Source organism: Erinaceus europaeus, chromosome X (genome assembly GCF_950295315.1).
Source record: "Erinaceus europaeus chromosome X, mEriEur2.1, whole genome shotgun sequence".
NCBI classification, from domain to species: domain Eukaryota; kingdom Metazoa; phylum Chordata; class Mammalia; order Eulipotyphla; family Erinaceidae; genus Erinaceus; species Erinaceus europaeus.
Window position 1 is genome coordinate 26543876 of NC_080185.1, and position 13733 is coordinate 26557608.

General features: G+C 39.6%; 1 protein-coding gene across 6 annotated transcripts in view; it reads left to right on the forward strand.

Annotated features, from left to right (window-relative positions):
- Positions 1 to 13733, forward strand: part of MBNL3 (muscleblind like splicing regulator 3) — an 80049-nt gene that overhangs the window by 39138 nt on the left and 27178 nt on the right. For all 6 annotated transcript variants that reach the window (XM_060183599.1, XM_007517017.3, XM_060183600.1 and 3 more), the window contains exon 2: positions 5552 to 5716. In XM_060183599.1, the coding sequence (XP_060039582.1) occupies positions 5552 to 5716 (165 nt within the window). The remainder of the gene's footprint in view (positions 1 to 5551; positions 5717 to 13733) is intronic.

The window sequence follows — 13733 nt, forward strand, 5'->3', positions numbered from 1 at the left end:
ATTATTTTTATTTAAATTGGAAATCTCGGAGGAATAAAGTGGGACATTTGCATTTAGTATGCAGATACCAGACTAGTACTCAGTTTATCTTGATTTTGTCTAACTTTTATTTAGCTTTAGAGTTTTCCCAACCTTTGGTAAGTCTGTGATAGTTGTAGGAACCAGACAACCTAGTAGGGATTATTTGTAATTAAAACCTTACTGTTTCTTCCTCTGAGAAGACATGCTGATGCATGTTGCTATATTTGTATAGGAGCAATGTCATTGATAGCATCTTTAGTTTAACACTTAGTCTTTAAAATGGAATAGTGTAATTTGCACATAGGAAAAATCATGTTTATTCAGCAGTTAACTTTTAACTGTTGCTCATCTAGCAGAACAGTGAGAGGTCTTTGAAAATGAAATCCAGGGAGTCAGGAGGTAGCACAGTGGATTAAACCCACATGGCACAAAGCGCAAGGGCTGGTATAAGGATCCCAGTTCTAGCCCCTGGCTCCCCACCTGCAGGGGAGTCGCTTCACAGGCTGCGAAGCAGGTCTGCATGTGTCTATCTTTCTCTCCTCCCTTCTGTCTTCCTCTCCTTTCTCTATTTCTCTCTGTCCCATCTAATAATGATGACATCAATAACAACAACAATAATAACTACAACAGCAATAAAAAACAACAAGGGCAACAAAAGGGAAAATAAATATTTAAAAAAACTAAAAAAGAAAGAAAAGAAAATCCATTTATTGTATTTGGGAGTTTTATTTTTCTTCCATAATTCCATATGTATTTGAAGAAGCAAGTCATTCCACAAACAAGCTGTTTCTGTTAAGATATAGTGACTGACAAAGGGTAATTTTCAGCTTCCTATAGTCCCTTTCTTATTCTGATGGCTGTTAGAGCTTTCTCTCATGAACATAAGAAAGCACATTACAGGGTTTTTCTACCACAGAGTGCATGGGAAGTCTTGCATCTGACAGACTCTCACTGTCATAACTCCCAAGATTTAGGTAGGATTTGAATTTCTACAATGCTACTTTTCTTTTTTAGTCAAAGGCTTTGTACTCATTTATGAAAAGGCTGAAGGTAGGAAAAAGGAAATAGATTGAATTTTGGAGGCTTGATAAATGCTCTGCATCTTTCCCCTTTGTCTACCATCAACTTTTTGATGCAGATGTATTTCAGAAATGTCACTGACCATTTTCTCCCCCCTGCTGCTTTTTGGGTGCATTACCAAAGAGAATAGTTAGGAGGGGGAACTGGAAGATTCATAGGTGCAGTAGCACTCTTTTTTTTTTTTTTTTAGCAGAAAATCACTTTTCTATTGAATCACTTTTCTATTTTCTTTATTCAGTAACATGGTGAAAGACCATATGAGAATGATTTGTTTTTAAGGTCAAAGGAATTGGAGAAAAGTGAAAATGAGACAAGCATATGTGAGCTTGCACTGCATTTCCTTGAATGCTTCTTTAATTTTATATGTATACATAGGGGAAGGAGAAAGATTTACATGTCTAAAGCAGCTGTATAGGCTGGTCTGCCAGTGAATGCTGTCATAGGTACAGCACTTGTAGAGGGCTCTTTTATTATGATATATTTTAATACTTGGTACTGAGCACATGCCAACTTTAAAGCTGTGGGTCTAGAAGGAAGGCTTGAAGCACAATTGACTTGATTTGGTGAGGCCAAGGGGTTATTTTTCTCAGATCAAGATAGCTTCTGGGCTGTTATAGACCTGTTATGATAGGGTGTTGTTCAGAGGATTTAGCTGGCTTAAGGAAAACATTGGAACTTCTCTTGTTCATAGTTGTTTATTTTCAAAAGGACAAAACAGAAGGTATTACATATTGTACTGAGTTGTCCTTCTTCTGCTTGTAGCCCATCCCATCCACATAAATTTAGTTCTTAGAGTCCTGTACATGGAATGGGAAAAAATGTAAGCTAATGTCAAGGTCTGTCTGCCCCCACTGCCCCAACTCCAATTAAAGTATTTTGGGCTATAATTCAGTTTGAAGAGTGAACACTCTACAAAGAAAATTTGTTATCACCAAGTGTTCTGCATATGAATATATATTATCTTGACTTCTAATGTAATTTTGAAAAAAAATACAGCTTGCTTTTCTTCTAAAACATTGTGTTCCACATGTAACATTGATACTAAATTATTTAGTCTCCTAATCTGTTGTTTGGTTAGATAAATACAGATTTTTATTTTTGTAAGCTTTCCTTAACATAAACAGAAGTCTCTGGCATGGTATATTTGCTATGCATTTGCATTGTGATAGAATTAAATTACAGGTTCTGTCATTCAAAAGAGAAAACTTCACAAATCATGTAAAATCTCAGAGTTAAGACAAGTACAGTTTTTAAATATCTCAGGCTGTCTCATATTATATACTTTAGTTTTATAGACAAATGTGATGCAACTTTTTATAATGTAATTTTCTTTTTTTCTATTTCTGTGTTGTTTTTGCTTTTTAAAAATGTCGTAAGTTTCTCCAGAAGCTTATTTTATGTAAAGGGCAGTGTATAAAAATCACAAGGACAGATAGTAATTCTTTATCTAGATATATGTATATAGTTTCTAATATATGAACTGGATATATACTAAAATATATATTAATGAATATCATTTTCTCAAGCACAAATTTTGAAAGGCTATTCATTATATGACAAGGGCAATGGTATAAAAACACAAAGGAAAATAGTAATTCTTTATCTGAATACACACACACACACACATTTATATATATCATAAAACTATAACCTTTTTTCTGTTTTAAAAAAGGATTATTTGGAATCCTTGAGTATCAAAGTAGGGTCCCATTATGTGTGTATGTATTTATATTTTGGAAGGGACTTAAAATTGTATCTTATGTCTATAGTGGTGTTTGCTACTTGTCCGGAAAAATTATCTAGGTGAGTTTGCAATCTGAAAGCAATGCTGTTCAACAGGCATCTAATTTTATTTATTTTCTTTGCTTCTGCTATGTAACTGCCTCAGAGCATGGAAATTGGAGCCATGGTCTTAAATTCAAGTACAAAGGGAGAGGAAAAATAGTCCTAGGAGAAGGGAGGTCAGGAGTAAGTTATTTAGACCTGGTTAGAAGACAAGAATTTTCAAATGCAGCTGCAGTTGGTGATTTTTAAAAAAGGGATGAATGTCAGAAGAAAGTTCAGATTGAGATGGAGATCTGCATTATTATAGTGATAGATGAGACTTTACAGGAACTTCATTTTTCTAGAGAAAAGAAATTAAGAGAAGAACAGAAAATTTAGGATTGAACCTTGGAAGGATCATCAATGTTGGGAGGTAGGAGGCAGAAGAGAACCCCTGAAGTATAAAATAGCATGCTTGGTTGGGGTGAGGTTTGTCTCTAGTTCCCCAGGGCTATTTGAGCCAGAGAGCCTGTTATGCTGGGTGGAGCATGAGAAATCTAGGAAGGAAAACACTTGTCACTGTCTTTGCATTGGTGCCAGTTGTGGAAGAACCTTGAGCTTTCATTTGGGCACATAAGTGGGGTCAGGGAGTCGTCCATTGTTGTAATTTTTAGTGCATGTAAGGATTTCTTTGTAGTTCTGCTATGTTCTGAAGTGATGTAGCGATTTCTAGGATACTTCTGTGAAATCAGAAGTAGGCCAAGACCATTCTAATCTCTTAGTGCCAGTACATTCTTCCTTTCCCAGGAAGGCAGGCAAATTTAAAGGTACATTGAAACCGATATGTTATTTTATTTGTTAATCTTTTAATTTTTTAAACATAATTTAATCAGTGGCAAACACAAAAGGACAAATGTGATAGAAAACAATAGTGGCTCCTTTAATTTCTCAAGTTCTGTATTAAATTATACTCTGCTTCTTGCTGGGAAGGTAAAGTAAGAAAGTTAGAAGTATTTCATCGCAGAAATATAATATTTAAAAGATCAGCTGAAATTTACTTAATTGTATGTTATATTTAGTTCTAAAAAGTTTTCAAGGGCATACCTTGTTTCTCAGCAAAATTATAGGAACAACAAGTTAAGTAAATATGGAGCAGTAATTAATTGTGTGAACTTTTCTGCACCTTAAATAAGAAAAATTCATAGCTTGCATTGAAATGAAATGAAAACACTTGATGAACTAATTCAGTTTTCTCCTGGGAATTCTGGTAGCCTAGCAACTAGCACTTGAGTCCCAAAAGAAAAGGGAAAAAAGTGGCCTTTTTTTTTCCTCCACTTCTTCCCCCAGTAAGCTTGTCCACTGTAAAGAATCTGTGGGAAATAGAATTGCTTGCATTAGCCCATGGAATCCAATTGAGAGACTCATGTGCCACTTTGTTTAGGGTGCATAAGTTAAACAGAAACAACGGTTCACATTTGACAGTGTGGTGAATACCTGTCCAGTGACATGTCCAATTGACATCTTTTGCTACCACATAGTAAACTTCATAATCAGCAACCCCCAAATCAGCATTTATACAAGCCCCAACGCATGTTTGAATCCACAGGACTGGCACATTATCTTTTCTGGAAATGTTTAAGCCAACCATAAAACAGTCAAACAGCTAAAACTCTAAAAAACACATTGGTCTCAGTTATCCAAGGGGTTTGGGAGCATTGCCTCTGGAGCACATTTTAAAAAATGGGTGGCAGAAGTAGATTTGTTCTTTAACTTACAGAATGCTGACGAATGTCAGGATGTTTCTCATGGTGAATTGATTCTGGATAAAGAATTATTTGTTTGTTTACTTATTCATCCATTTATTTAATTTTTTCAGTGTACAAAAGGCTTTGCCCTTGTATGATTTCAGTGTTCTCTGTAAACTCTTTTTTTAAAATTTAGAATGAGAGAGAGGAAGGGAGAGAAGGAGGGAGGGAGGAAAGGAGGGGTAAGGGAGGGAGTGAGGGAGGGACAGAAGAAGAGAAAAGAGAACTACCACAGCAACTGCCAAGCTTGGTACTTCCATTTGGTGGCCAGCAGCTTGAGCACGGATACTCGTTCATGGTAAAGTGTAAGTTCTCCAAGGTGAGCTCTTTCTTGGCTCCAAGATAAAGAACTTTAGAACTAAAACTTTCTAGAATAGTAGAAGCTAAAATGTATGTATATATGCTTACTTAAAATTTCTCAATTTTCATACACACACACACACACATATATATGTGAATCCTATTTGACATGAATTTATTTACGCTTAATCTTAGGAAATTTTTCTATGAATCTGTAATGTTATGATCATAAATTATTCCAAATATTTTTATGTTTGAAAAAAATTTATGCCTATCAAAGTAAAGTCAGACAAAGTGGCTGATTGAGTTCAAACATCAAACCAACTGAATTTTCTTTGGGTTCTTGGTACTTTATCACTGCATGTGCCTCTCTAGGTCTCAGTTTCTTCATCTGCAAAATGAAGGTTGGAAGAGTATCAGTCTTAGAGGGCTAGTATGAAGATTCCATAGGTCCATTCTTGTAAAGTACTTACTGCCATCCTTCAAGTATGACCAGATCTTGATCTATAAGATTTTGGTTTTCTTCATCAAATCAGTTGTCAGAAAAGGTAATGAAAATCCATCTAATTTTTCATTTTTAGGGCCGGTGTGCTAGAGAGAACTGCAAGTACCTTCACCCTCCTCCACACTTAAAAACGCAGCTGGAAATTAATGGACGTAACAATCTGATTCAACAAAAGACTGCCGCAGCCATGTTCGCCCAACAGATGCAGTACATGCTCCAAAATGCTCAGATGTCATCACTTGTAAGTGCCTTTGTGTCTTTTTTAAAAGAGAAAGAAAGAGAGAGAGAAAGAGAGAGACAAGGGAAGGGGAGGGGAGGGAGGGGGAGGGAGGGGAGGGGGAGGGGAGGGGGAGGGGAGGGAGGGGAGGGGGAGGGGAGGGGGAGGGGAGGGGAGGGGGAGGGGAAGGGAGGGAAGGGAAGGGAAGGGATATTTATCTACGTTGGAATAAATAACTTAGCAGGGTTAGGGGATATTTAAATATTTAGGTAACATGTTGATTGATAGTAGAAAGCTGTTGTGCATTTGAAAGAAGCAATGAGATGTGTTTGGATTTAAAACTGGTTGAATTTAAGCATATTGATATAGGATCAGGAACATTTTAAGATGAGGAGGAGGTCTGATTACTATGCCATGAAAACTCTAGAATTCTAGGTTGTTAATTCAAATGAATTTCTTTGCTCTTCGATGGTGGTTTTGTTGTTACTGTTATTTTTTAAATAATTTAAAGAAAAGTTTAAAAGATGATACAGAGAATTCCTGTACTATCCCTCCCCCACTTCTTCTCACTGTAATATCCTCAATTTCTACAGTATATTTGTCACAGTGAAGAAATTAACATTTAAGGGCCAGATAGTGGCACACCTGGTTAAGTGCACACACTGCAGTGCTCAAGGACATGGGTTCAAGCCCCTGGGCCCCACCTGCAGTGGGGAAGCTTCAGGAGTGGTGAAGCAAGGCATCTCTCTGTCTCTCTTCTTCTCTACGCTCCTCCTCTCTCAATTTCTTTGTCTGTATCCAATAAAAAAATCTTTAAAAAAATTAAAAAAGAAACTAACATTTACATATTACTGCTAACTAGTGTACTGTTTTGTTCTCATGTCCAATCCAAGCTACCAGATCACAATTATTTGAATTCCATCATCTCTCAGATGTGCTCTGTGACCATGTTTCAGGTTTTCCCTCTTTCTCATGAGGGAATACCAGCCAGATATTTGATAGTGGTTTTAACTTAACCCAGATACAGAGCCTTTTTCTGAAGAAATGAACAAAATTATGGTGCCCTTGTAAATCAGTGTCTAGCATTCCTGTGGATCGGTGAGTTTAAATAAATCCTTTATGAAGTTATTTTTCCTCCTGCAAATTCATCTTGTCCTCATACCTTAAAGTATAAAGTTGTGTTTTAGACTTAAACCTTTCAGGGGAAGCTGGAGCCTGATCCCTTTTCTACTGCATTCTTGCAGGTCTCAAATTCAGTTCAGTGGTGTCTCCTTTTAATTCCAAGTGCCATAATCCCTTTAAACTGTTAGCAGGATTCTTTTTGGAAAGGCTTATATCATCTTTATCTGTTGCCCATTTCATCACTGACTATGTAAGACACACTGAAATAGAAAAGTGACTATAAGGGGCCGGGTGGTGGCGCACCTGGTTGAGTGCACGTATAACAATGCACAAGGACCTGGGTTCGAACCCCCGGTCTCCACCTGCAGGGGGAAAGCTTTTTGAGTGGTGAAACAGTGCTTCAGGTGTCTCTCTGTCTCTCTCCTTCTCTCTCACCCCCTTCCCTCTTGATTTCTAGATGTCTCTATTCAATAAATAAAGATTAATTTTTTTAAAAAAAGAGAAGTGAATATAGTATTTCGATGCAGTGAAAATGATGTGTGCATTGGTCAATCTGCTCTCAGCAAAACCTTTATCATTTAAAAACTGATTCTCATAATTGAAGAGTATCTGTGTCTGGGCTGGCAGATAGCTTGCCCAGTAGAGTGCATACCTGCCAGCAGTGAGGTTTTCATTTGAGCCCAGCACCCCATGGAAAATCCATGGATGGCACCAGGAGACCTCTATGTATAATGTATTGTTCCTTTCCTCTTTTTTCCTCACCTCTCCCTCTTCCAATTAAATAAAGAATGAAAATTGCACCAGGAAGGTTGCTTGGAGGCAGTGTTTGTGCATGAAATCCTGGGTTCATTCCAGGCACCTTATAAAAAAGACAGCATCTGTGTCGATAGCATACTCCTTAAACTAGAATATCTTTATAGATAGTGGGGAAAAAAAAACAGGCAGTGGGGGCACTGATGAGTCACTGAAATTTTTGTATTAGGGCAGTCTTTTCCCAGAATGTCTAGATCAATCTGAGCAAAATAAATAGCTGCCATGCCTTGTACTATTAGTTTGCCTAACATCTTTGTCTTGGGACTTGGTCCTGATTAATAAAGTTGATTAGTTTCCAAAAGGTCACCTGTGAGCTCCTCAGTTTTTCTCTGACCTTTAGGAAAGCTTTATATGGTTGAACTCCTTCAAATGCTTTACTGGGTTTTCACTCTCTGAAGTATTTCAGCTCCTCCCTATTTCTTTTTTTAAATTTTCTAGAGAGAGAGAGAGAGACTGAGAGACAGAAAGATATAGAGAAAGATACAAGAACTTCAGACTGCTGCTCAGCTCTGGCTTATTGTGGTGCTGGGGGATGAAGCTAGGACCTCAGAACCTCAGGCATGAAAGTCTTATTGCATGACCATTATGCTGCCTCCCCCTCCGACCCCTCTATCTATTTCTAATAGGAGTTGGGAAGAGCTATTCTAGGTACTGAGAACAGTATGAACAAAGCCATAGAGAAACTATGTGTTTGATGATTGCACAAAGTGGTGTATGCTTTACATTGGGTTGTTCTAGCTTTCCCCCTGCCAAGAGGGATCAGTCCTGCTAGTTTTGCGGGCCCGCTTGGCCCCGCCCCAAGGAACCCCGAGAGGGTTCCAGAGTTCCAGAATTCGAGAGTGCTTGGGGCCACCGTGGGGGAAAGAGGCATCAGAGTTCTGTTTGGTGATTAGTTTGGTTTAGTTTATGAATCGTTGTTCCTGAATAAAGAAATACAGCTTCCCTGCCCAGCCGTATGTCTCTGGTTGTCTCTGTTACCCACCCGTGAAGCTAGCCCGGCCAGCTGGAGCCACTGAATTTTAACAACAACAAAGCATGTGTAGCTAGAGTAAAGCAGGGTGACTTTCCCCCCACCATTAGTAATCTTGGGCTCTCATGGCCTGTTCCAATTTCAGACTGAGCAAGAACAGGTGCAGATTTGACCACCTTAGCCCAGGATTGCCTATTGAGCTAAACCCTCTATATTTTTGTAGCTCAGGGGATAGCATCAGAGTATTGATCAAATGGCCTGTTTAAGGAACTCAAAGCACAAGGCCTAAAGTAAGGAAGGGGTAAAGACTGACCATCCATTTTCTCTTGAGCCTCCAGTAGAATCCATTCCAAGTCTCAACTTTTGGAATGTATCCTGACTTTATTAAGGCTATAATATGATCATGCTAGCTCCCACTGTATAACAAGGTTTTTATAAGAGTGCATCTGGTTGAGTGCACACATTACAGTGCACAAGGACCCAGGTTCAAGCCTCTAGTCCCCACCTGCAGGGGGAAAGCTTCACAAGTGATGAAGCAGGGATGCAGGTGTCTCTCTGCCCCCTCCCTCTCTATCTTCCCCTTCCCTCTCAATTTCTCTCTGTCTATCCAATGATAAATAAATAAATGAAATATTTAAAAAAGAGTTCAATAAAAGATCTCTTGCATTTTCAGGCCTCTCGTGTTTTCTAATTTGATCCACTGTGATTTCTAGAATAGAATATATTTCCCTTTTCTCTTCAGTGAGGGCAATTTCAGATTTCAGGCTGCAGGATATGAGTGATATGACTCACAGGAGTATCATTTCTTTTATACTTTATCCACAAGATAGAAGGAATTACTTATAAGACCCCAGGGGACAATTGGAAATTGCTTTTTCCACCTTGTAGATTACTTAACAATAGCTATTATGATGTGATAAATTGATAGAAGGTTAATTTTTTATTATGTGTATAGGATAACTAACCCCAAGATAGTTGAGAGGATCCTCTTTGTGGTCCAGGAAGCTGCTTTGGGAGTATATTGTAATTGAGCTGGTATGAGCAATTTTAAGTGACATTTACTAGTCTGACTGGCAAGAAATAATGTGCATTATGAACATAACACTACTGCAGAAGAAATGTATGACTTCACTTCATTTCTCCAGTACTTCCTCTCTCCAAACAACCTTCTATCTCTTTAAACCATGCCCCCATAGTGACCATCTGATTCTTCCTCCCTAAAGTAGTAAGAGCTATTGTTGAAATTTTCAGCCTAAGAATTTATATAGCCATATATTAAGACCCATTTGAAATTACTGACTTGAACTTTAGGGCTTTCCACAGAGCATAGTTCGGGCTGTTTCTAGGATACCAGAGGAGCACATCTGCTTTGGGAAAATTGACTAGCGTTTGTTTATTATAAGCCCCTAGAAAGAGGGATGCCAGCCTAAATGGGATGGTAACAAGAAAGAGATTCTGTGCAGTGTGACTGAACAGTAGGGGGAATGCTTGCTGTAGCAGGCAGGTTTGCCCACCATTTTTAACAGGTCTCAATTGATGTTTGCTAATATAAAATTTTACCTCTGCATGGACTGGTTAGTTCTATGAGAAAGCTTAGTATTGGAGACAAAGGGTTTGATTCCATAGTATTTTTCAGTGAAGTTAGACATATACATTCTGGGATTCATAGCAAATAGTCTTAGTGTAGGAACGTCCCTCGGGATAAATGAGAAGCAAGCATGATTATAGCAGAAGAATTTTTGGAAACACACACACACACACACACACACACACACACACACACACACACACACACACACTTTAAAAAAAAAACCAGAACACTGCTCAGCTCTGGCTTAAGGTGATGCCCAGGATTGAATCAGGGCCCTCTGGTGCTTCAGGCATGAAAGTCTTTGCGCATAATCATTATGCTATCTCCCCAGCTCTCTCTCAATTGCTTTTTAACAAAGCAGACGTTTAAAATTTTCCATTTCTCACCTGGATAGCTAGCCATATGCATAACCCCTTTGAGCATCCCTCTCCCCTCTGCCCTCCCCTCCTCTCCCTTCCTCTCCCCTTCCTCCCCTCTCCCCTTCCCTCTTTCCTCCCTTCTCCTCTTCCCTCTCCCCTTCCCTCTTTCCTCCCTTCCCTTCCTCTCAGGTCCCTTCCCTCCTCCCTTTCTCCTTTCTCCTTCCCCATTTGTTCCCTCTCCTCCTTCTCTCCTCCCTTCTCTCCTCCCATCCTCCCTTCTCTCCTCCCCTCTCCTGTCCTCTTCCTCCCCTCCTCTCCCCTCCTCTCTCCTCTACCCTCCCCCTCCCTTCTCTTCTCTTCCCTCCCCTCCTCGCCAGTCCCTTCCCTCCTCCCTCTCCCCTCTCAGTCCCTTCCCTCCTCCCTCTTCCCTCTCTTCCTCCTTTCCCATTCCTCCTCTCCCTCCCCCTTCCCTTCTCCTTTCTCCCCCTCCTCTCTGGTCCCTTCCCGCCTCCCTCTCCTCTCCTCTCTTCCTTCTCCATTCCTCTGTTTTCCTACTCCCCTCCCTTCCTCCTACTTCTTCCCTCCCCTTCCCTCCTTCTTTCCCATCCCCTTCCTTCCTCCTTCTCTTCCTTCCCTCCCTTTCCCTTCCCTTCCCTCCCCCTCCCCTCCCCATCTCTCTCCCATCCCATCCCATCCCATCCCTTCTTATCCCCTCCCCTCCTCTTCTCTCTTTCTTTCTGAAAAGACCAGCCTGGAATTGTAAAGCCTCAATGATTACTAAATAAATGGTTCTCTGTACTTCCTGGGAGTAAATAATGGTTTAAAGTATAGTTTCTGATGCATAGGTACAACCTCTCATTTTCCCATGCTAAGTGTCTAGGTGTCCGAAAGTCACTAAAGCCCCCAGCCTAGGTCCCCTTCCCCCATCATGCACTAGGACCCTAATGCCATTTCATCTCGTCCCTTTCCATCCCTTCCCCACACACCACACCCAGTCCAGGTTTTGCCTTGTGTTTTCCCTTACTGTCTTTGCTTTAGCTTATCTCACTCAACATGATACCTTCAAGTTCTATGTAGTACTATGTCTCTGTTAAAATGAAGAAATCAATGTATTTTTTAATAAATACATTTTCAGTTTCACATCCAAGAATTTTCATTATGCTGAAGAAGGATCCTTATTGCTGGATGTAATTGTGACTAAGATGTTGTACAGCTCTTAAAATGTTTTTCATTTAGATGTTTGCATAATCTAGAACTACATATCTAGGAAATCCCTCTAGCTTCTCTCTTTGAATGTGGTGATTTACATGGAAGTAGTTCTTTACACACAAGTAAATTTTACCCAGTCAAGCTTATTCCCCTGATGATTTATATAAAGGATCTTGGCTTGGCAAATTTAGCACAGTCACTGGGTGGTGCCAGGTCCTGTGGACTGCTTTTCATGATTTTTATTTGTGCAGGCAAGTTGTAATGTTTCAAATTACAGAGACTATAACTACAGCTTCCACCTCAGGCTTTCCCTTTACCTCAGATAAAATCATCTAATGTCTCCGGGTCTGCTATCTATCTTTTCACACCATCTTGGAGAATCCCGTTTACAATATATATTTCTCAAACAAATAGTGTATGCTTATCTGAAATGAATAATATAATAATAGAGATGAGGATGTAACACTTAAATTTGACCAAGAGGGCAACAATGGGAAATTCCAATAGCTAGGAGGAATGGAGATATTTTATTGAGTATCATTATTTTTCAATTCTAGCGCTACTAATGTTTATTTTTCTTTTTGAATTAAACAGGAACCATATATTCTTATAAATATCCATAACATGTAAACCTAGGATAGATAGCTTTAAGTGACTGGATGTAAAGCTGCAAATGGTGCAAACATTCACTCATCCAGACCAAAGAGATACCTCACTGGGTAGATTGCTTGCCTGACCATGGTTCCACATGGGAGAGCCTCAGCATGGGGGCACAGTATGTGTGTGTGTGGGGGGGAGCTCAGGCACTGTGCTGCCTCTCTGTCTGAATGTGAAAGTCTGTCTGGGAGCACTGATTTGCGAGTCTCCAGCCCAGTAAACTATATTCATATTGGTAAAAGACAAAGGGCACAGGCCTGCAAATAGCTGGGTAGTGGGCTGCTTTGCCCCATACATGACCTAGGTTTAGGTCTCACCACATTGAAGGAAGTCTGTGTGGTGGTTTCTTTTACTTTCTGCATTTGCCTCACTGTCTATCTGTCTCTATCTTAAAAAAAAAAATTGGGCACTGCCTTTTCATCACCAGAATACAACACACATTTTGTATATATGCAGCAGGGTTACAGTTTTACTAGTTCTTATTAACTTTACTGACTGAAGTATGTGTGTTATCACCCCATTGTCATGAATCTTGCTTTGAAAATTATCCTGAAAAAGTCAAAACCATAGATGTAAGAGGAGAGGAAACTGTTCCAAATTACCAACCTCTAGTCGGCACAGAAATTGCAGGGTATTCTTTTTTAAAATGTTTTTCTTTCCATTTTTTTTTTTTGGCAAGACAGAGAGATATTGAGAGGGGAGGAGAGCTAGAGAGGGAGAGAGAAAGATAGATACCTTCAAGTCTGTTTCACCATTTGTGAAGCAACCCCCCTGTAGGTGGGGAGTGGGGGCTCAAACCCTCGTCCTTCTGCATGATGATATGTGTGCTTAACTGCGTGTGCCACCCGCTGACCCCCGCAGTGTATTTTCATGGAATTTCTTCAGTAGGTGTCTCAGTTTCATATTCACAAAATTATGAGTGATCGCACGTATCACTCACATCTCAGTGTAGTGGCATTAAATGTTTTGCACAGTGATTTCTGAAAAAAATGTTCAAGTTGGTAGATGACAGACATTATCTAATTACAAGGTTAATATACTTTCAATGTAATTGCTACTGTCATTACTATGGGAAGTCCCACAACGAGGTTAACTAAACCAATTCACAGGAGTATGAGCAGTGATACCTCGACATGAGTCCTAAATTTCAACTCGATTCTACTACATCTTCAAGCGATTAGACAGGCTTTTAATTTGAGAGGCAGTAACTGAAGCCTCACATTATTTATTTGCTCAACGAATTGTTCCCGGGTGGGGGGACACTTACTTTGGGGTTAATGAAAGTTCAGAACCCATCATTTGTATGGTGTCCATCCAAGG